This window comes from Moschus berezovskii, chromosome 2 (genome assembly GCF_049115385.1).
Source record: "Moschus berezovskii isolate FMDL1 chromosome 2, NW_MosBer_1.0, whole genome shotgun sequence".
Classification (NCBI taxonomy): domain Eukaryota; kingdom Metazoa; phylum Chordata; class Mammalia; order Artiodactyla; family Moschidae; genus Moschus; species Moschus berezovskii.
In genome coordinates, this window is record NC_142461.1 from 47,716,883 (window position 1) to 47,741,358 (window position 24,476).

A 24,476-nucleotide genomic window follows, 5' to 3' on the forward strand; every position below is an offset into this window, starting at 1 on the left:
AAATCGGCATATAGTTGATTTAGAATGTTGTGTTAGTTTCAGGTGTACAGCAAAGTGAGTCAGCTATACATATACATACACCTATTCTTTTTAAGATTCTTTTCCCATATAGGCCATTACAGAATATTGAGTACAGTTCCCTGTGCTCTATAGTCGGTCCTTATTCAGGCTACTCTTCTGAGTCAAAGGAATATTCTGCTAGTGTTGGACCATCCTATCGCTCTGCATTTACCATCCACAACAACAGACGGGTGGGTCTCCGCTGACTGTTATGTGACCTAAGCATTATATAGTTATGGAGAATAGACACATGCTCTTTAAATTTCAGTAACAGAGATGGGAAGGATATTTATGACATTTCTATATAATGAGGTACTCATGGTGCTTTGTGGAGTTTTAAAAAGAGCACAGTAATCACCTATCCTTCTGAAGCTCAGCCCAGGTATTGGTTGGGCCTCCACTAGGTACCAGGCCCTGAGGACACAACTGCCCTAAGACAGACAGCACTGCAGGGCAGCCAGAATGATTTGTACCTGAAAGCATGTAAATGCTGCACTGCTTGTATGAGAAAGGCTGGAGTGTCACAGAGAAGAGAGCAGTCAACGAGGGGAGAATAGAGAGGAAACAGCCAAATATCACACAAGAAGCTCTGGAATTAAACAGACCTGTTCTCTAACCTTGGCTCTGTTACCTGTTAGTTCTATGACCTTGGATGAATGGTTGAAATTGTTGAAACTTAGCTCTGTAGTTGTAAAATGAGGATATTACCTGCTAGAGTCTCAGTAAAAATGAAAAGAGATGATGCATGTAAAGTGTCTGATACAGAATTTGGCATATATTAGCTGCTCAATAAATTTTAAAAAGGAAAGTGTGGAAGCATTTACATTGGGCCATGAAGGAGAAGGGTGTCTCTAGGTATAAAGGTTGGTATGCCTTTGAAATGGAAAGAATGTATGTCTACCCTGGTGACCAGGACTTATCTGGGGGAGATCATCCTATATACAACCCTTCTTAAGAACCTTCCTCCTCAGCCTTGCTGAGCAGTGGACCCAAGGCTATCTTCAATCTCTTCCTCCCCTGCAAGTTGAGTGGTACCACAAGGAAGCCCATCCGCTAGGGTGGCTAACAATATGTGCTCCTGGCCTCCCGCCACCCCTCCCCACCCCACCCCACCCCACCCCCTACCTTGGTCTCATTCTTTTATCTATTTATTTACTAAACGCCTGCTGTGGTCAGGATGCAGCATACGCCGTGTGCATACAGCATACTGCACTATGGCTGGAAACAGCAGTAATAAAACAGATATGGTCGCTACCAAACCTAGAGAGGAAAACAGATGTGAAACATACAAGTTGAAAAAAAAATGTAATTACAACTTATGCTGAGTGAGTGACATGATGGAAGCAGAGTACAGTGACAATGATTGCAGCAGTCAGGAAGGGGCCTGTCTGAAAAGACAAAGTGGGCCAACCAGGCTCTCTGCCTTGGAGTCTGGACTATTCCACACAAAGGGAGAGAAGCCAGAGTGGAGTTGAAGACAGGTTGTTTGGGAGCTGCCTCACTTCCTGCCTTTTCTGCTTCTTTAACTCGTTCTGACGTCCCATGAGTCCCTACTCCATCTTTAGAGTAACCTCTTTTTTTACTTGCACTAGTTGCAGAGTTTTCATTTTCTAGAACAAGTAAAGAGTGCCTAGAGACAACATTAGTAACTAGGGCTGGAAATAAAAGTAATAAAGCCAGATAACTAACCCAATTGGCAAAGGGGAGAGGTGGGCAACATTAAAGATAAGTCCCGCTAGAATGGGAATGACAGATCAGAGCAGAGAGGCCCATGAGCCTTGTTCACAGACCTTGTTTAGCATTCACATCACCCTAATTATTTACTTATGTGACTGTTTGTCCCACTGGGATGTGAGCTCATAAATGACAGGGATCACAGCTGTATATCCACAGGGCCTAGAACAATGAGTGCCATTCAGTAGATGATTCATAAATGTCCAAATAGATGAATGAACAAAAGCAAGTAGGGAGTCCAGTAAGATGGTTGTTGAAATATTCCACTTTTATTTATCTAATTTTTTTTTCACTGCATCTCTGTAATTCAACATAACATATTGTATGGCAGTGAAAAGAATTCAAGCCCCCAAACGTATGAAGTGCCTCCTAGGTCTCAGACATTGCTGGTCCTTACCTTGAGGACCTGTCATCTTAGAGGTGAGCTTAATCTTTTCACCTACAAAAGGAGAAACAGCCTACAACTTTGTTTTTGCACCAGTGAGAACCAGTTATTTATGGGTTGCCATTCCTGAAATTCTAAAAGGAATTTTATAATCAGCTTTGGTCACATTTCTCAAATGCTGAGCCTTTCAGAGATGCCTTAAAAACAGCTCATCTGTGTACGTTTTGCTTCACTTGCTGGGTCACTAATGTTATCTACACACTAATGAAGGCTGTTCTCCTATGAATCTTCTTGAAGAAGAAAATATTCTTTGCGGGCCAGTACCTTTGCATCATGGATAACTTTATAATTTAATTGCCTTTTTTAACATCTACCTTCTTCCAGTAAAAAATATGCATGAAGTATTGTCATCTTCTTCATGGCTGGCTTTTGGGGAATTAACACCAGGGGTATAAATCAAAATTAACTTTTGCGGGGGCAGGAAACTGGGATTAGAAGGAATAATGAAGATTTGAAAGTAGGGAAAAAAATGCAGTTTCCATAGAATTGTGGCAAGTTTAAAGTAGAGAGAAGCTTACAGGTAGCTTACTAGTGACTTCTCAAATGTTAAAGTACATTCAAATCACCTGGAGATCCAATGAGAATGCAGATTCTGATTCCGCGACTTGGGGGTGGAGCCCCATTCTGTATTTCTAATAAGCTCCTAGGTGGTGGAGATGCTGCCTGTTCAAGGATGTGGCAGCAGAATAGTAGCCCCAAAGCCATCTACCCCACCTAATCCCCCTAGAACCAGTGAATACGTGAGGTTACTGGCAAATTAAGGCTGCAAATAACCTTAATCAGATGACCTGGAGAAGGGGGAGATTATCTAGATTATCTCAGTGAACCCAATATAATCACAAGGGTCCTTATAAGTAGAAGGAGGATAAAGAGAGTATAAGACTGACTCACTGTGAGAAAGACCTACCAGCCACTGCTGGGTTTGAAGTTGAAAAGGGGCCACAAGCCAAGGAATGCAGGCAGCTTCTAGAAGCTGCAAAAGGCAAGAAGACGAATTTCCCCCAGAGCTTCCAGAAAGCCATGCAGCCCAGCTGACACCTTGATTTTGGCCCAATGAGGCCCATTTCAGACTTCTGTTCTCCAGAATTGTAAGACAGTAAATTTGTGGTGTTTTAAGTCACTAAGCTGTGGCCCTTTGTTATAGCAAATCCCATCTGTTATAGCAATGGGAAGATACTACAACAGGCCATGTTTTGAGGAACAAAGGTCTACTCTTCTCTTCTTCCTAATATGGAGCTACCTTTCCCTTTCTCAATGATGATCCTCTTTTTAAAAAACATACCTTCCAGGGGGCAGCTCTCCCTCTATCCCTACCCCCACCCCTACCCCTGCCCCCACCCCATATTTTAAGGAAATTCTAAGCATTCGTTCAAAGCTCTATTTCGTGAAGGAAAGTGAGATGAAATTGTGAGATGAATCTGACACGGTATTTGCCCCCAAGGAGCTGATAAAACCACAGGAAAATAAGACAAAGTCATAAATAGCAACTAACTCAAGGTCATTCTGACAACAAAATCTTCTCAGAATCTTACCTGTTCTATATTTCTTCTTTTACTACCCTGGACAGTTTCCCTCTGCCTTTCACCTGGACTCTAGAAAAAGCCTTCTAATTGAACTCTCTGGCTTGGTTTCTCCCCTCTCCAATCCATCTTAAAACAATCACCACACAATTAATCTCCACAAAGCACTTGAGTGTGTTCACTGTGGAGGTAAGAGAGCTGCCACTGAGAAAGAATTTGAAGAGAGGAAATACAGAAGATAAATTATGAAACAAAGTCCCAGAGGAAATGGAAGAAAATGGTATCAAAATCCATGTGGAAATAAAAGCTTTGGAAGGAAAGATAGATTCTTTCTCTTTCTCAGAATTCTGAGGAAGGAAGGAAGGAGAGAAAGGAAGAGTGAAGAGAGAAGAAATCTGAGATTGTGAAGAGAAAGTTTAAGGAAACTATTTCTTCTGAGTGAGAATTTTAGAGTTTGCTTTCGGATTAAAAAGTGGGAAAAGCGAACTTCCCTGGTGGTGCAGTGGCTAAGACTCTGTGCTCTCGATGCAAGCAATCCCTGGTCAGGGAACTAGATCCCACATGCCACAACTAACACCCGGCACAGTCAAATAAATACTTTTTTCTTTTTTTTTTTAAGTGGGAAAAGGTTTAGAACTTCCTTATGGGAATGTGATAGAATATGGCCTAGATGAATGAAAGAGCTGAGCCAGACTGAGGGGCCACTAATGCTAGATGGTATGGCTTTGTCATGGAGCCAATTGGCCTGGCTTTCTCCAAGAAATTCTCAACATGCCAGATGGAGGAGCAAAGAAAAGGAATGACCCAAAGTTATGAACTCTAAAAAATACAGTGGTAGATCCTAGGTCTCAGGGATACAGGGGCCGAGAATCTTAAGGTACCTAATCAAGGCATCTGTGGTCTATGAAGGGGGATGATGAACCCGGAGACTAGGAACGGACTAAGGGATGAGAGATCCTGTTGAGAACGCAGAGCAGATGCTCAAGAGAATGAGCAGATGAGAGAGGTTGGCTCCCACCACACTAGTCAAACTCCTTCGAGTGTATGCTGATGAAATGTGGTTCCGTAAATGAAGTACATTGTTCCAGAGACAGTTGGATCAAGGCAGGGGACTGTGGAAACTGCACCTGTCTCGGTGTGGCTCTACTTTTCCATTAAAAGAATCTAAGATGGCATGAGCAGTTTTAGGAGCCTCATCAATTACAGTAAGTCCCCTACATGTGAGCTTTCACTTAAGACTTTCAAAGATGAGAACCTGCATTCACATGTCCTGTCATATAAATTAGTTCACGTGTCTGGCGTACAATGCGTGCATACTCGACAAGTGGTTGTGCTTTTGTGTGCTTTACTGTACAGTACGGAATGTAGTTCAGTAGCACAGTATCTTTATTTCAAGACCAGGATGTCTGGAAGCAAGTGTAAAAGCAGCAGTGATGTAGCTAGTGCTATTGTAAGGTATTGTACTGTAAGATAAAAAATGTTTTATTTTTTGTGTTTGCTTTTTATGTACATATTATTTGTGTGAAAAGTCATATAAACACATTACAGTAGAGTACTATATAGCCAATTATATTAGTTGGGTACCTAGGCTAATTTTGTTGGACTTATAAACAAATTGAACTTAATGAACGTGCTCTCATACGTAGGGGACTTACATATGAGAACTTACTATGTTACTAACAGAACTAAACAGAACTTACCATGTTACTAACACACCCTGGACTGTTTCTGTGACAAGTATACCCTGTCAGATACTCACACAGTGACTAGAATGAAAGGACAGGATACTTCATTTACCTTTATTAAATTACAGTCTGTAAGTTCTGACCCAACACTCCAGCTAGCTGTTAGGTTTTAGAACCTTGCTTTCTGCCATCAAACACAGGGAATACATTAGCCAATCCTTTCAATTTCATATCATTTAAAACAAGTTGCCGTCTTCTACAGCTTATTCAAATTGTTGATCTGAATTTTAGATGGGCCATAGCCAAGCACAGAGATCAGCGATTCACCCCAAGAACTTCCCTCAGAGCTGATACGGCTCTCTCAATCCACATTCACTTGTTTATTCATTCATCCAGTCACCAGTGAACAGAGGAGTCTACGCAGTGACATACACATTTCATGACCTGCCTGGGAGCTTATAGTCTAGGAAGGCAGATGTTTGACGAGCCTTCCAGAAGGGTAAGTAAAGATGCTTCGGGCAATTGTAACAGGGGAACCTACCTAAACCAGAGACCCACAGAAACCCCATCTGAGGCTCTGGAGTTTGTTTAAACTCAGGATAAAGGGCAATTAAGACCAAACCAGGAGAGGGAAAGGGAAGAGGAGATGGAACATTCCAGGAAGAGTTTACAGCATCTCCTCACAGACAGGACTGAGTATCTGGGAGCATGTTCAAAGGGAATGAAGGCCTAGGATCACTGGAGCATTAAATGAAGGAATGGGATTTCAGATGAAGCTTGATCCAAAAGGCATGAGGCAAAGTGTGCTTGGCATCACAAGCCATCTTATGACTCTGAGTCTTATTCTAAAGGTAGCCATTCAAGGGATTTACGCAGAAGAGTGTGATTATTTGTGTATTTAAGAAAGTCACTGTGGTTTCTATGTGGTTGAGCTGGAAGAGAGCAGAGAGATGCCTGGCAGGATTTTAATGCAGGGAGAGAATGTAGACCAAGATGGAGCAGTAGAGACAATGACTCATAATTTACTTGGGTGGAAGTAACTGATGTGTATTCAACTAGACACAGGGAAGCCCCCAGGTGACTCAGTGGTAAAGAATTTGCCAATGCAGGAGCTACAGGAGACATGGGTTTGATTCCTGGGTCAGGAAGATCCCCTGGAGAAGGGAATGGCAACCCACCCCTGTGTTCTTGTCTGGAGAATACCATGGACAGAGGAGCCTGGTGGGCTACCGTCCAGGGGGTTGCAAAGAGTCAGACATGACTGAGCAACTGAGCATGCACACATAAGGAATTAGGAAGATGGAAAAGGAAGGAATCTGGACGGTTCCCGGGTGTCTCGCTTGAACATTTTTGTGGACAGTGGTGTCATTTCCTGAGAAAAGGAGTAGTGGTAAAAATGGAGCATTCTGAGGGGGCTGGTAGACCTTCACTTCCAGATGTTTAGAAAGCAGCTGACTTTATGAACCTGTAGCTTCAGGGAAGAACTGAGCCAGGGATACAGATTTGGGTACTGTTAGCATCCAACAGTGGAGAAGGCAATGGCAAGCCACTCCAGTACTCTTGCCTAGAAAATCCCATGGATGGAGGAGCCTGGTAGACTGCAGTCCATGGGGTCACTAAGGGTCGGACATGACTAGGCGACTTCACTTTCACTTTTCACTTTCACACATTGGAGAAGGAAATGGCAACCCACTCCAGTGTTCTTGCCTGGAGAATCCCAGGGACGGGGGAGCCTGGTGGGCTGCCGTCTATGGGGTCGCACAGAGTCGGACACGACTGAAGTGACTTTGCAGCAGCAGCAGCATCCAACAGTGGTTCTCAGCCCTGGCTGCAAACTGGAACCACCTGTGAGATTTAAAATGTACCTACATTCGGGTCCCACCTCAAGCAATTAAATACGGGCCTGGATATTTACTATTTTTTTTTAAGTTTCTAGTGGCTCTGGGAGTTGGTGATAGACAAGGAGGCTGGCGTGCTGCAGCCGATGGGGTTGCAAAGAGTCGGACGTGACTAACCAAATGAACTGAACTGAACTGAAGTGGCTCTAATGTCCACCCAGAACTGAAAAGCATGAGTGACAGATACAAGGGAAGGCATGAATAGCTAAGGCAGAATATGGAAACAAGAGAAAAGAAGGTGGCTAGGACAAAACCTCTTTTTAGGTATAACTGCTTACACTATCCGGAGAAGGCAATGGCAAGCCACTCCAGTACTCTTGCCTAGAAAATCCCATGGATGGAGCAGCCTGGTAGGCTGCAGTCCGTGGGGGTCGCTAAGGGTCGGACACGACTAGGCGACTTCACTTTCACTTTTCACTTTCACACATTGGAGAAGGAAATGGCAACCCACTCCAGTGTTCTTGCCTGGAGAATCCCAGGGACAGGGGAGCCTGGTGGGCTTCCGTCTATGGGGTCACAAAGAGTCGGACACGACTGAAGTGACTTAGCGGCGGCAGCGGCTTACACTATCAACTAATTTACCTGTGCCTACTATCTACTCATCCACACTTCCACATAGTTTATGCAACATTGTCATTTTTAAAATATCAGTTCTAGTTTAGAACAGTTTTACTTTCTGAGAAGGTATTTCAGTTATTTACTGCTGCATAACAAGTCACCTCAAAATTTCGTGGCTACAAACAAAAATCAGTTATGATATTTCAATGTTTCTGTGGGTCAGGAGTTGAAGAGGAGTTCGGTTGAGAAAGTCTACCTTGGGGTCTTTCAGGCAGACACAGAGAGGAACTGGTGCAGTAGGGGAGGGGCCACTGGTGCAGCCAGACTCTGGCTGGCCATCTCTCTCTCTTCATATATTATGCTCAGGCATTCTCCACGTGGTCTTTCGGGGTTCATCTGGGCTTCCTCACAGCATGGAGGCCTGACGATAGTTAGACTGTTGACATGGCTGCCCAGAGTTTCAAAACAAGTGTCCCAGCTAGTGAGCAAGAAGCTCAATCACCCACTATGAAAGCCACACAGTCAGTCAAAGCCTACCCAGTTTTAAGGGGATGGGGCACAGACTCCACCTCTTAACAGGAGAGATCCTGTTAGAGAACACCATCTGGCTCAAAGGGTTAAAGCAACAACAACCCAGGATTCTTTTCCATCAACTATACTTTCTCAAGTCATTGAGCATTTGAGGGGCAAAAAAGCAAATTAATGTAATAGTTACAATACTAAATGAAAATCTATAGCTTAAGGAAGTTAAAAAACTTCTCTGATTCCTAGAAATAAGACTGATAAGTTGACTTGTCTTTGAGTATCTGATACTTAAACGACACCTTTCAGATGAAGTATCTTCACTTCAGTTCAACTCAGTTGTGTCTGACTGCTTGTGACCCCATGGACTGTAGCACAGCAGGCTTCCCTGTCTATCACCTCCTCTTGGAGCTTGCTCAAACTCATGTCCATCAAGTCAGTGATGCCATCCAACCATCTCACCCTCTGTCATCCCCTTCTCCTCCTGCTTTCAATCTTTCCCAGCATCAGGGTTTTTTCCAATGAGTCAGTTTTTCGCATCAGGTGGTCAAAGTATTGGAGTTTCAGCTTCAGCATCCATCTTTCCAATGAATATTCAGGACTGATTGCCTTTAGGATGGACTGGCTGGATCTCCTTGCAGTCCAAGGGATTCTCAAGAGTTCTCCAACACCATAGTTCAAAAGCATCAGTTCTTTGGTGCTCAGCTTTCTTTATGGTCCAACTCTCACATCCATACATGACTACTGGAAAAAATCATAACCTTGACTAGACGGACCTTTGTTGGCAAAGTAATGTCTCTGCTTTTTAATACACTATCTATGTTTAATTTAGTTCATGACACATTTTTCATATCAGAAGTTTCACCTTTCATCTATCACACATAGGTTTGATGTATATCTCAAATAGTTGCTATTGGTAGCAGCTACCCTACTAATTTATATTGAGACTTAACACACATTTCATGCGATGGACTTAACACATGCGATGGACTTAACACACATTTCATTTCACCTACTTAGCTACTAGCATGTATTCAGTGTATACCCACATGTTCTTCATAAGTGCACTTTATTTTTCCTCGTATTTTCCCAGAAACACCAGACCTGCACATAATTTAGGATCAGTTCAGTTCAGTTCAGTCACTCAGTCGTGTCTGACTCTTTGCAACTCCATGGACTGCAGCATGCCAGGCTTCCCTGTCCATCACCTACTCCTGGAGCTTACTCAAACTTGTCCATCAAGTTAGTGATGCCATCCAACCATCTCATCTTCTGTCATCCCCTTCTCCCATCTTCAATCTTTCCTAGCATCAGGGTCTTTTCCAATGAGTCAGTTCTTCACATCAGGTGGTCAAAGTATTGGAGTTTCAGCTTCAGCATCAGTCCTTTCAATGAATATTCAGGACTGATCTCCTTTAGGATGGACTGGTTGGATCTTCTTGCAGTCCAAGAGACTCTCAAGAGTCTTCTCCAACACCACAATTCAAAAGCATCAATTCTTTGGCGCTTAGCTTGCTTTATGGTCCAACTCTTACATCCCTACATGACTACTAGAAAAATCATAGCTTTGACTAGACTAACCTTTGTTGGCAAAGTAATGTCTTTGCTTTTTAATATGCTGTCTAGGTTGGTCATGCTCTTCTTTCAAGGAGTAAGCGTCTTTTCATTTCATGGCTGCAGTCACCGTCTGCAGTGATTTTGGAGCCCAAGAAAATAAAGTCTATCACTGTTTCCATTGTTTCCCCATCTATTTGCCATGAAGTGATGGGACCAGATGCCATGATCTTAGTTTTCTGAATGTTTAATTTTAAGCCAACTTATTCACTCTCCTCTTTCACTTTCATCAAGAGGCTCTTTAGTTCTTCACTTTCTGCCATAAGGGTGGTGTCATCTGCATATCTGAGGTTATTGATATTTCTCCTGGCAATCTTGATTCCAGGTTGTGCTTCATCCAGCCCAGAATTTCTCATGATGCATTCTGCATATAAGTTAAATAAGCAGAGTGACAATATACAGCCTTGACGTACTCCTTTCCTGATTTGGAACCAGTCTGTTGTTCCATGTCTGGTTGTAACTCTTGTTTCTTGACCTGCATATAGATTTCTCAGGAGGCAGGTCAGGTGATCTGGTAATTTAGGATAGAGTGAAGATTTTTTTTCAGCCAGCCTTTTACATCCACACAGTGTTAGGATTTAGGAAAATATTTCTGTTGAGCTTGAGCAACTTTCTCTGATGAAATCCATACTTGGATTTATTAATGAAGGCAAAAAGAAAATGGGAATTTTATTTTTACAAGCATTTTGGTTTTGGTATTTTATTTTTAAGTTTTAATTGATTCAACTCCCTTTTTTTTGGCCACACAATGCAGCATATGGGATCTAGTTCCCTGACCAGGAATTGAACCTGTACCCTGTGCGTTGGAAGTACAGAGTTTTAACCACTGGACCACCAGGGAAGTCTGGTTTTGGTATTTTAATCAAAATAGAAAAGTGAGATATTTTAAACTTTTCTTTTGCTTGTAACTTAGAATAGTCAGTAAAAAATCTTTCCTCACTTCCTTTGGAACTTAATTTCTCCACTTGAAGGAGGAAGCTAATTATTGACATCTGCTCTCCCTGTGGGTATTTCCCCCTGCTCATTCACAAAACTCTTCAGATAAAGAGTACCATGAAGGTACTAGTTACTATTACACTTTAATCAATATCAAATAAAGAAGTTAGTCATCCCCTGTGCATGCATGCTCAGTCACTCAGTTGTGTTCAATTCTTGGCAACCCCATGAACTATAGCCTGCTAGTCTCCTCTGTCCATGGATTTTTCAGGCAAGAATATTGAAGTGGGTTGCCATTTCCTCCTCCAGGGGCTCTTCCTGATCCAGGGATTGAAACCACCTCTCCTGCACTGCAGGCAGATTCTTTACCACTAACACGACCTGGGAAGCCCTAGTTACCCCCTTAGTCAACACCAGAACAAAGGAGTTAAGTTAATCTCTAAATTATATTAACCTTGGATATTTCTTCACTGTGGCATGAAGGATGGAGACCATCTCACCACCATGGAAACCAGGAACATGCCCTTTCTTTAGGGGAAGTGTATTTGTTCACCCACATACTTTAAAAACTTTAACAGATTTGACCAATTTTAAGAAGGTATGCTGATTTAAACATCAGTAAAAACTATAATCTGTCTGGCCAGATGTTGTTTTCCCAATGATTTTATGATTTTGTTTGCTTTTCTCTAAAAGTGATAAAAAGAGTTAAAACTAGTTTGTGGATTCAGCCTTAGTCAAATAGCTACAATTACAGTTTGAGTCAATAAAAACCTATATGGGGAAAGAATCTGGAAAAAACCGGTTATATGTATACATATAACTGAATCACTTTACTTACTAAACTAACACAACATTTTAAAGCGACTATACTCCAAAGTAAAATTAAATTTAAAAATAGATTGGAAAAACTGGAAAAAAACCAACAAACAAACATTCAATGATGGATGAGTAGGTAAAAAAAAATATGATACATACATACAGAGGAATATTATTCAGCCTTTAAAAAGAAGGAAATCCTGGTTCTATGCAACAGTGTGGATAAACCTTGAGGACATTATGTTAAATGAAATAAATCAGAAACAGGACAAATACTGCATGATTCCATTTGTATCAGGTATTGTGTTAACACAGTCAAACTCATAGAAGCAGAAAGGAAGAACAGTGGTTGCTAGGGAATGGGGGAAAGAAAATGGGGAGCTGCTATTCAATGGGTAGAAAATTTCAATTATGCAAGCTGATTTAGTTCTAGGGATCTGCTAGGCAACACTGTGCTAGATTAACAACATTGTAGTGAATGCTCAAAGAGTAATCTGCTGTTAAATGCTCTCACTACAATAAAAGAAAGAAAAACGTTAACTTTAAAGTGTATCATGGCTCTTCAATCATCATTTCAGTACATTTTTATGGATAATTTTCTTCAGGAATGGAGCAACAGACATATTCACTACCATGGATAAAATAGATAATTAATGAGAGTTGACTGCATAGCACAGGGAGCTCTACTCAAAGCTCTGTGATGACCTAAATGTGAAGGAAATCCCAGGAAGAGGCGCTACATGTATACATGAAGCTGATTCGTTTTGCTGTACAGTAGAAACTAATACAATACTGTGAAGCAACGATACTCCAATTAGGAAAAAAAAAAATGAGTAGCAGAGTTTTGAAGGATCTGTAGACAGTCATCAGACACGCCACACAAGTGAACCATAAATGTGGCTTATGAATAGTTTAATCAAATTTTTATTTAAACGAGAAATTGAGTATAGAGAGGTTGTGTGCTGCTGCTGTGCTTAGTTGCTCAGTCAAGTCTGACTCTTTACCATCCCATAGTCTACAGCCCACCAGGCTCCTCTGTCCATGGGGATTCTTCAGGCAAGAATACTGAATTGGTTGACATGCCCTCCTCCATGGGATCTTCTCAACCCAGGGATCAAACCCAGGTCTCCTGCATTTCAGGCAGATTCTTTACCAGCTGAGCCACAAGGGAAGCCCAAGAATACTGGAGTGGATAGCCTATCCCTTCTCCAGGGGAACTTCCCACCCAGGAATTGAACTGGGGTCTCCTGCATTGCAGGCGGATTCTTTATCAGCTGAGCTACCCAGGAAGACCAGAGAGGTTGTGTATCACACTCCAATGGAGGCTGCTGATTTATATCAGGACCAAGGCTGCCATCAGGTTCTTTGATCCACAGTACAATCCCCTTCTCTGTCTTTTATGGCGCTTATGAGGTGGGAAAGTCCATGGATTCATCCACTATTAGAGCTGGAAAGGATTTTGGAGCTCCTCCACATGAAGGCGGAGAAGGCAAAGGCAAGCCACTCCAGTACTCTTGCCTAGAAAATCCCATGGAGGAGCCTGGTAGGCTGCAGTCCATGGGGTCGCTAAGGGTTGGACATGACTGAGCGACTTCACTTTCACTTTTCACTTTCACACATTGGAGAAGGAAATGGCAACCCACTCCAGTGTTCTTGTCTGGAGAATCCCAGGGATGGGGGAGCCTGGTGGGCTTCCGTCTATGGGGTCGCACAGAGTCGGGCACGACTGAAGTGACTTAGCAGCAGCAGCAGCAGCCACATGAAGGACAGTCCTCATTTGGCAGGTAAGGATACTAAAGCCCAATGTACCAAAGGACACACAATTTTTCAGTAAAATTAATGTGTTCCTTTGTTTCCTTAAATGTGGTTAGAGTATACTTGAATAGAAAATGAGACTCCTAAATCATCCCTTCCCTAGAAGTCATGAAGACTCCCTATGCTAGTGGCAGTATGGCTCATCTGCTAAAGGAAGGGAAATTCTAGTAACTGTATTTTAATTTACTAATTAACAGTGGCTCTCAAATGTTTTATGGATTCTTTTCAATAAGCATATAAATCTCATACTTTTCTCTTACATGATTCAATTCCAAAGTAGTTATTTCAGTTTCCTTTGTAAATCTAAAATTGTGTTATCCTCTCAAAAATATCCCTCTGCGGGAAACAGGTGACTGACGGCCCAGTTACCATCCCTCTGGGTCCACCCAAGCTACACTCCCCCCACCTAAGCATGCAAGTCACACTCCACCTGGATGCACCATACAACGCCTCAGGTAGGTGGCAGGGTACTAGTGGAAGTTCATTACAGGATGAGGGTTGTGGGAGTCCCCTAGCTGGGGTCTGAGGATGCCTCATCCACCTGCACAAACTTCCTTAGAAGTGCACTCACTGCCCAGGGAGACTCTTCCTACCCTGTTTTCTTGTCTTCTCCTTCTTCTTTCAACAACAGTGGACCGGCATGCATGGCAGTCTATAAATTCTCCCTGCCTGCCCCTACTGCTCTTTTACAAGCACCTGCCTACCCTGCTTCCCACCCCAAGAAATCTCTTCCTCATGTAATCCCACCTTGGCTTCTGCTTTTGGAGGACTCAAATGAACACAAATATGCCTTTTCTAATATGCCTTTTCCCATCTTTTTCTTACCGACATTTTAAGGCTTGCCCCAACACAGGGAGGCATGCTCCACTTGCTTTTCCTTTCTTCTTGCTGCCTGGGAACCACCGCTACAGAATCTTGGCTCAGTTATTTAGCTAAATAGTGATTAACAAATATTTGGGGGGCATAAATTCTATGATATTACTACTATAGAAGCTACTGAGTACACAAATAAATTAAAAGTCCATTTGTGCGTATAAGTCCATTTGTAATCAAGTTGTGGATAAATCTCAGAGAAAAAGTGGTTTTAACAATAATACAAGCAGTATGCTGTCAAGTGCTGACTCAATCAATCTACCTACCTACCTATTTAATCTATCTGGACAGATTTTTAATGCTCAAGGTCAGAAGAGAAGAAACCATTGCAACTTTATCATTTTGTGTGTGTGTGAAAAATAACTAGAATATTGGTAAAGTACCCATAAATTCCAAGGGATTGCCAACAGAGGTAACTTTTATTCCTGTCACCAAAGGTTTTAATTTTTACATGCTCTTTTATCGTTTAGCATCAACCATCTATCTTGTATCTACCTCTCAGCCACAGTGCAAAAGGGGCTAGGATGAAAGGCTGGAAGGAGGTGAGGGGCAGGAGAAACAGAACAGAAACACTGTGAATTCCGATTGTGTAGCTTGGAAAAAAGCAATGTGATGCTAATCCTACAATAGCAAATTTCTTCTTATCCCCAGAAACTGATGCTGACATTTCCATGTATCCATTCAGTTCCTTTAGACTCCTTGTCAAATCTCTTCTAGTTGCCAAGCAACAATAATAGCAGTTCTGTACATAAGCATTAGGCAATAACTACTGTCAATGTTTCTCCTTTCTTTGAAAGGGAAATTTAATGACCCTTTCCTATGAGAAAATGATGACAAGAACCTATTCCTGGTGAAACCTAAAAGCTGTGTGTGTGGTTTGTGTTTTTGCTGCCTGAATCCAAGGCTTGGGCTAAACTGACCTAAACAGTATTACAAAAGGATAAAATAAAAATTTACTCCAATGCTTGCATTGTTTGGTCTTTAAAAACAACTGCATGTCATTAAAACTTGTCCACATCCCATGAAATGAGTTCTCTATTAAATAGAGTTAATATTTTAAAGATGCATGATGATGGGTCTCTTCTGTACTTTCTCTGATCCTGCTAAAATCTCTTTAATCAAGCTCTTGGGTTTTTCTGACAATACTCCTCCACGGTAAAGAATCTGCCTGTAATGCAGAAGACCCGGCTTCGATCCCTGGGTAGGGAAGATTCTCTGGAGAAGGGAATGCAACCTACTCCAGTATTCTTGCCTGGAGAATCCCATGGACAGAGGAACCTGGTGGGATACAGTCCATGGGGTCACAAAGAGTTGGACACGACTGAGTGACTAACACTTTCACATTTTCACTCCTCCACGTAAAGACTTGAACCATATTTCAGTACTTTGTAAAACACAGATCAAGACAGTTATAGGAAAAAACGAAATGGAACATCTGCCCACCTATTGAGGACAGACTCCAGGACACAGCGTCTACGTGAGGCATCAGCACAATGGTTGAGACGACCCCTCCCTGTTCCCACTGTGGACCAAAGGCTCCTCTCCTCTTATCTAGTCCCCTCCTCCATTTTAATGAGTCTGTATGATTACTGTTTACAACCCAATTTACTTCTATAACTGTAACAGCTCAAAAAGCTATTCACAATAAGTGACACATTTCAGCAAGGATGTTGTAGACTAAGCAATTCCCCATTTCCATATTATCATATTTTCTAGTCTCATTTATTTTTTGTGAGGCTCAGCAACAGCTATAAAAGTTTGAAAAAGTCAAGTCCAGTTTTATGTTCTTTTTCTCATTTGGGATTTTTATTATGTTTTCTTTCTGATCTCGTTTCTGTGTGAATTATACTTTGAGTTCCAAACAAAAACATGAACTCCTTTTTAATAAGCTCTTTTTCCTTTTTTTAAAGTAAATACACAGATGAGCTCCCCCTGATGCTCTATAGTTCATAGGATTAAGAGCTTATAAAGCTGCTGTACATTTATTATCGTATTTGATGACTTTGTCAGGTAGGTTTTATTTTCATGTCCAACCTACAGATCAGGAAACTGAGGCCCAGAAAAGTCAAGTGACTTGCTCCAGACCGCTCAACTAGTAATTGGGGAGAGCGAATAATCTCTGTTTCTGTCCAATCTCCACTCTCCCTCCATGACTTTACCTGGTTGGAGATCACTTCTCGAGCATTCTTGCTTCTCTATGGTTTAAGGGTCACTTTTGGTTGGGATTTGTTATCAGATCAAAACTGTACATTCAGCAAATATTATTTTGTAATTCCATCTGTAATCCCATTTTACAAACAAGGATCTTCTTGGCTTTCCATCACCAAATTGTACTGCTGAATTGTATTCTGTTTAAACTGATTTATAATAATGCATGAAAATATCTGACTAAAAATGTTATTTTGTGGATGCCAGTTGCAACAATCTTTCCTTATTCAGATGAGAATTATATCCCAAACTTTATAAATCAATTTAGTTTGGTACCCTAGTGCTTCACATGAGAAATAATGTAATAGTCACCACTGAGCCCTATCTTTAACTCATCTATGAGTTTCTAGTGTTAAATTTCTTTTTCTTCTTCTTCTTTTTTTTAAAAAGCATTACTTAGTAAAGAGCTGTAAAAAGTGAATTGGTCCTAAATATAAGATCCCTGATTGGGTTCCCCAGGTGGCACAGTGGTAAAGAATCCAGGCAACACAGGTTCGATCCCTGGGTCAGGAAGATCCCCTGGAGTAGGAAATGTCGACCCACTCCAGTATTCTTGCCTGGACAATTCTATGGATGGAGGAGCCTGGTGGGCTACAGTCCATGGGGTTACAATGATTTGGATGCAACTGCGCATGCACATAAGATCCCTGATTAGCCTGAAGATTCTGTTCTGGTATCTTTCTTTAACAAAGTGAGATATTCTTCCTATTTTTTTGGAGAGGGTACAGTGAGATAAAACTGGTTACTCACCAAAGGACCTCATTTGTTATCACTGAAACCTACCTGAGACCACCTGTATTTGATAACTCATAAAGATGCTGCTTTTCTACAGAACCACAGGGAGTCAACCTAAGTAACCTAAGCTTGTTTTTAGAAGCAATTTAAAACTTGCTTTAATAGAAAAGAGAGTACTAAAATGAGATGACATTTCCATTAACCTACATTTCAATTTTCAAGAACGCTTGAGGTTTTGCAAAATATTGTGAATGGGATTTTCGTCTATAAAGAACGTTAACAATTCAAGTAGGCAGGTTCATTCATTTGTCATCCATTCATTTATTTAACGTACACTGGGGTCAGCTATGTGTCAAAACTAGGAATATGAAGACAAGAAAGGCCCCGTGCCTGCCCCCAAGCAGCACACAATCTCACTTGGGAAGACAGACCACTAACCATCACAGTACAGGGGCAGAAGGCAGAGAACCCCGCTGAAGCACAAAGGAGAACAGGGGAAGGGCCAATGATTCAGGAGGGGTAGGAGGGCAGAGAAAGGAGGCACCTGAAAGGATTCCTAAAGGGTCGAGAGTGAGGGTCCCTGGGGAGGACATCCCAGACAGAGGATACTATCTTTGCAAAGGCCTGGAGGCAGGAACACTCATGGTCAGGATAGCTGCACTGAGTGGGAGTGGAGAAGTGGCTACAGATAAAGGAGGAAAAGCAGACAGGGCCAGCTCACACAGACAGTGGATGTCACACTAAGGAGATTAACCTCTGACTTCAAGACTATTTCCGGAACTTCCCTGGCGGTCCAGCGGTTAAGAATCCACCTTCCATTGCAGAGGACATGGGCTTGATCCCTGGTCGGGGAACTAAGATCCCACATGCCAAGGGGTTAAGCTCCACAACTACAGAGCCCATGGGCACACCTAAGACCCAACACAGCCCAGAATAAAATGAATAAATAAGTAAATAGTTTTTTCAAAAATAATATTTCCAATTTAAATCCTTTCAGTCATAACCCAATAATGTAAAACTACTCTAAAAGAGTCACAAAGAGTGTCGATTGCAAATGTCAATCGTCTTGGATATGAGACCTGAAGCTATGTCTTTGGATTAAAAGCTGCATGAGGTCAGAAATGATGCTCTCACCTCTTCCTTTCCAATTTATCCAAGAGTGGACCCACCAGAGATAACCAAGGAACTCATCTCACTGCCAGACTTTAACTAAGTATTTAACTTCCCACAGTGCTTGACTAGACAGTGTATAAACACACCATACAGATTTGTTCTCACGTCTCCTAAGAGCTTATAATTTATAATGTAAGACATAACAGTTGTTATTATTCTTAATCTTCAGAACTGAAATGTCACTGCTGTGTGACAGATTGGGAAACAAACTAATCATAAAAAGGCCATAAAAGCTAATAACTAAAGGAAATAAAAGTACAAAAATAAATCAATGTGAAATTACAAATGATCAGAATTTTCAGTTGTTTATTATGATTTATTTTATTGAGCTAAGAAATCTATTAACCTTTTGATATGGGAAGATGGAACTTACTAACCGAGTTAGAGGAGCTCTGCTTTCATTGTCATGCAGATGGATAATATTTACAACTTAAACATCACCCTCTTTCAAAATAATGCCAACACTTTGATAAGTTACTGAAATGCAACAGCAAAAACACCATCTATTGTTAATCTTCATACATACATGTGACGTTGGTCAGGACAAGCAGATGAATGTGGCGTTTAAGCCAATGCATGGAACATTCACACTGAACCTCTATGGTCTGTGAGATGATGCAACAGCCTCCTTCCACATTTTGGCTCGATACTACCTCTATTTCGAATAAGACACTCTATCTGCTGAGCCTACCATATTGGTCTGTCCACTGACCATGTTTCGTAAGGAATCAATTATTATGACTGATTCTTTAAAGTGCTTTTCCTTCTCATAACCCAACTTTAAGAGCTGTTCAGCCCATCCATCAACAGACATTTGAAAAGGGGCCAATATCTGGTCAGCACTGTGGTGCCAAACTCAGCTTCTCCAACTGGGAACACACTCTTGCCCGAGGGTATGACTGTGAGTCACGGAGAATATGAAGCCACAATATAAAAGGGCACAGACTTCTGCCACTGTTCACTCAGTGGTCAGTAAGTGAACATAGTTCTGTATTAATATAATATAGGGAATATATTATGGATACAATAGATAAAAAATGTGCACCCATTTTTAAGATAACACAAAAGATCCCACAGAAATTCTATGTGGAAGTTGGTTTTGACCATGTCCCCAAGTAGGAGGTTTGTTCTTCTGTGCTCCGGGGTTACTCTGGTGGAAAACTCTGGGAAGAGGTAATGTAGAGGAAAGAGCATGAAGAAGAACCAGAACCAGACAGAGCTGAGTTTAAATCCTTGCTCTTTCACATTCCCTGAAAGTCTGACTTTGACTGAATCACTTTATCTCAAGCCTTTGTATCTTCATCAAACAAGTAGTACTTATTTACAGATCTTCATATTAAATAACTTTTCCTGATGCTGGGAAAGATTGAAGGCAGGAGGAGAAGGGGACGACAGAGGATGAGATGGTTGGATGGCACCACCGACTCAATGGATCTGAGTTTGAGCAAGCTCTGGGGGTGGTGAAGGACAGGGAAGCCTGGCGTGCAGCAGTCCATGGGGTCACAAAGAGTCAGACACGACTGAGCAACTGAACAACAACAAAGCACAGCTGACAAAGCTGAGGGAGCTTTAAAAAATACACCACATCAGGTCAGGTTCCTGCTTAATTCCTTTCAGTGGAAACTTCTGCTCTTTGAATAAAACCCTACAGGTTTCTATGTCAGGTTCTAAATTTTGGGGCGCACAGAACCCCTATGACAGTCTGGTAAAGCCTTGGGGGTCCCTCTCAGAATAATATTTAACTAAAGTACATAGGATTACAGAGTAAATCACTCATATTGAAATAACGTTGACATTAATAAAAAATTTATGCTACAGCAAGATAGTCACAATAACGTGATCACTGACCTAGAGCCAGATATCTTGGAATGTGAAGTCAAGTGGGCCTTAGAAAGCATCATTACGAACAAAGCTAGTGGTGGTGATGGAATTCCAGTTGAGCTATTTCAAATCTTGAAAGATGATGCTGTGAAAGTGCTGCACTCAATATGCCAACAAATTTGGAAAACTCAGCTGTGGCCACAGGACTGGAAAAGGTCAGTCTTCATTCCAATCCCAAAGAAAGGCAATGCCAAAGAATGCTCAAACTACCGCACAATTGCACTCATCTCACACGCTAGTAAAGTCATGCTCAAAATTCTCCAAGCCAGGCTTCAGCAATTTGTGAACCGTGAACTCCCAGATGTTCAAGCAGGTTTTAGAAAAGGCAGAGGAACCAGAGATCAAATTGCCAACATCCGCTGGATCATGGAGAAAGCAAGAGAGTTCCAGAAGAGCATCTATTTCTGCTTCATTGACTATGCCAAAGCCTTTGACTGTGTGGATCACCATAAACTGTGGAAAATTCTGAAAGAGATGGGAATCCCAGACCACCTGACCTGCCTCTTGAGAAACCTGTATGCAGGTCAGGAAGCAACAGTCAGAACTGTACATGGAACAACAGACTGGTTCCAAATAGGAAAAGGAGTGCATCAAGGCTATATATAGTTACCCTGCTTATTTAACTTATATGCAGAGTACATCATGAGGAACGCTGGGCTGGAAGAAGCACAAGCTGGAATCAAGATTGCCAGGAGAAATATCAATAATCTCAGATATGCAGATGACACCACCCTTATGGCAGAAAGTGAAGAGGAACTCAAAAGCCTCTTGATGAAAGTGAAAGAGGAGAGTGAAAAGGTTGGCTTGAAGCTCAACATTCAGAAAACAAAGATCATGGCATCTGGTCCCATCACTTCATGGGAAATAGATGGAAAAACAGTGGAAACAGTGTCAGACTTCATTTTTTGGGGCTCCAAAATCACTGCAGATGCTGATTGCAGCCATGAAATTAAAAGACGCTTACTCCTTGGAAGGAAAGTTATGACCAACCTAGAGAGCATATTGAAAAGCAGAGACATTACTTTGCCAACCAAGGTCCGTCTAGTCAAGGCTATGGTTTTTCCCGTGGTCATGTATGGATGTGAGAGTTGGACTGTGAAGAAAGCTGATCGCCGAAGAATTGATGCTTTTGAACTGTGGTGTTGGAGAAGACTCTTGAGAGGCCCTTGTACCACAAGGAGATCCAACCAGTCCATTCTAAGGGAGATTGATCCTGGGTGTTCATTGGAAGGACTGATGCTAAAGCTGAAACTGCAATACTTTGGCCACCTCATGCGATGAGTTGACTCACTGGAAAAGACTGATGCTGGGAAAGGTTGGGGGCGGGAGGAGAAGGGGACGACGGAGAATGAGATGGCTGGATGGTATCACCGACTCTGTGGACATGAGTTTGAGTGAACTCTGGGAGTTTGTGATGGACAGGGAGGCCTGGCGTGCTGTGATTCATGGGGTCGCAGAGAGTCGGATACGACTGAGCGACTGAACTGAACTGAACTGAATATATATGTGCTTCTCTGTCAACATCAAATAACACAATAGGGTGGCAAGTTCTGTAACTACAGTAATTCTACAGTGCGTGCTAAGTTGCTTCGGTCGTGGCCGACTCTTTGCAACCCTACAGACTATAGCCCACAAGGCTCCTCTGTCCATGGGACTCTCCAGGCAGGTATTCCTGGAGTGGGTTGCCATGCCCTTCTTCAGGGGATCTTCCTGACTCAAGGATGGGACCCTTGTCTCCTGTGGCTCCTGCACTGCAGCAAGGTTCTTTACTGCTGAGCCACTGGGGAAGCACCAGTTTTGCAATGAAGTGAAGTGAAGTGAAGTGAAGTCGCTCAGTTGTGTCCGACTCTTTGCGACCCCGCGGACTGTAGCCCACCAGGCTCCTCCGTCCATAGGATTCTCCAGACAAGAATACTGGAGTGGGTTGCCATTTCCTTCTCCAGGGGAATCTTCCTGACCCAGGGATCGAACCCAGGTCTCCCACATTGCAGGCAGACGCTTTAACCTCTGAGCTACCAGGGAAGCCCTGATCTCATCTCCCATCACCATTCCTCTGCCTACCGCACTATGGTTAACCAGCCACTTGCCCACTTGCTCTTCAAACACGATGAACTTTAGTCCTCCTCAAGCATCTGCTTTTGCTTTTCTACCTGGAACACTCTGCCCTTGGATCATTGCATGATGTTCCTTTCCTGTTTTATTTATCTCAGCTTGCATCACCTTCTCTGAGAGAGCTGCCCTGATCAAGCCCACCTAAGGAGCCACCTACCTGTGCCACCCTGCTGTAGTTTTCTCATCGTAACATCATTATCTGAAACGATCGCGTTCATTTACTTGTTCTTGTGTTTACTCTCTGTTTCCCTGCCCTAAAAAGCAAGCTCCACGGGAGCAGGAACATCATCTACACGTTCAGTGCCACATTGCCAGCATCTAGAACAGTGTGGAGGACAAAGTAGGCGTCTGATACTTCTTGGCTAAACGGAGGCAAAATTACTGAGGATTCCAGCAATGTTACTTCTCTCATTGTTCATTCAGTATTTGAGGTACTAGGGGGATACAAAGAGATGAAAGACAAACTCCTGCCCTCAGGCAGCTCACAGGCCATGTAGAAAGCTGGAGGGAGTTCCAGAGGAGGCTCCTCCACTCTGCCGTCCAACCATGGACAAATCTCTGGGACGGCCTTATTTCCCCTAGTGCAGATGAGTGGTTTGGACAAACTGATCTCCATAATTTCCTATGATCTACAGTTTATGATCTTTTAAGAGCTGACAGTGCAAGGAAGCATGTACGGCAGGTGAGGGGTTGTGACCCGAAGTGGAGGAAAGTCACAGAGGAGGACAAGATTTGGAAGGACTCTGATATCATCAGCCTCCGACAAATAATGAGGAGGGGAGATTTTGAGACTCTTGAACTCTGTGTTGAAAGAAACTGTAAAGGCCACCCAGCATGACCACTAGGTAACGCTTTGGATAAGCCTATGAGGCTGTTTTTGGAGATGTAACATAATACCCTTGCTTTTAGATGGAACCCAGCGTGGTGGATAAGAGTATCAACTGTAGAACGGCACTGCTGGCTTCAAATCCCAACTCTGTTGCTTGCTAGCTATGTGAACATAGGCAAAGCACTTACCTTCTCTGTGTCTCGATTCCCTCCTCTGTAAAATGAAAATAACTACATGGGGTTATAGTCAAGACTAAATGAGGAGATGGATGTAATGGGCGTAACACTCATTCAGTAAATGCTACTTGTGATTGTGTGGAATGGCTTTTTCCTGTTTCAAACTTATTATGTATCCCTCACCATCTCCCCCTAAACCATTTCCCTCTTGTTCCATTATAATTGAGTTTTTACTGGCTAGAGACTACATTATCCAGTTTGGAGTTTCTGCAAACCAATATATAATTATATCTTACCTTTTCCTTGACATTCACATGAGTATTGAGTTCGGCCATCTTGCTTCTAGTGGAATAAGCCCTACCAAGAAGGAAAAAAAAGAGATTAACTTTTAAAATTGATTTCTCAATGTGTTATTTTTATGCTCTCTTCCAATATAGTAAACAACTTCATTTCGCCATAATCATAAATACCAATTTAGAATATAAAAATACTTTCAAGCTAAGCACTTGTCTTAGATACGGTCTAAAAGCATGTTATAATAATTCCAGATGACAAGTAAAATCTTTTATTCATACTGTACTGACACAGAAAATGACAAAATCAGATGCTGCTGCTGCTAAGTCGCTTCAGTCATGTCCGACTCTGTGCAACCCCATAGACGGCAGCCCACCAGGCTCCGCCATCCCTGGGATTCTCCAGGCAAGAACACTGGAGTGGGTTGCCATTTCCTTCTCTACAAAATCAGATGGGTATGCACCTAATCTGTGTTCCTTATTATGTAAAAGAATTGTGGTCAAAAAACAGTGAGAGGAGGAAAAGTATACTTATTTTAACTACACACTGTCATCATAATCTCTACTGCTTCAGTGTTTTTTAATCTCAATAT

At 42.1% G+C, this 24,476-nt stretch overlaps 1 protein-coding gene across 7 annotated transcripts in view; it reads right to left on the bottom strand.

Moving 5' to 3' along the window:
* The window catches only part of SPATS2L (spermatogenesis associated serine rich 2 like), a 190,252-nt gene that overhangs the window by 75,062 nt on the left and 90,714 nt on the right, over nt 1-24,476 (bottom strand). For all 7 annotated transcript variants that reach the window (XM_055398722.2, XM_055398721.2, XM_055398724.2 and 4 more), the window contains one exon: nt 23,887-23,947. In XM_055398722.2, the coding sequence (XP_055254697.1) occupies nt 23,887-23,925 (39 nt within the window). In that variant the 5' untranslated portion in view covers nt 23,926-23,947. The remainder of the gene's footprint in view (nt 1-23,886; nt 23,948-24,476) is intronic.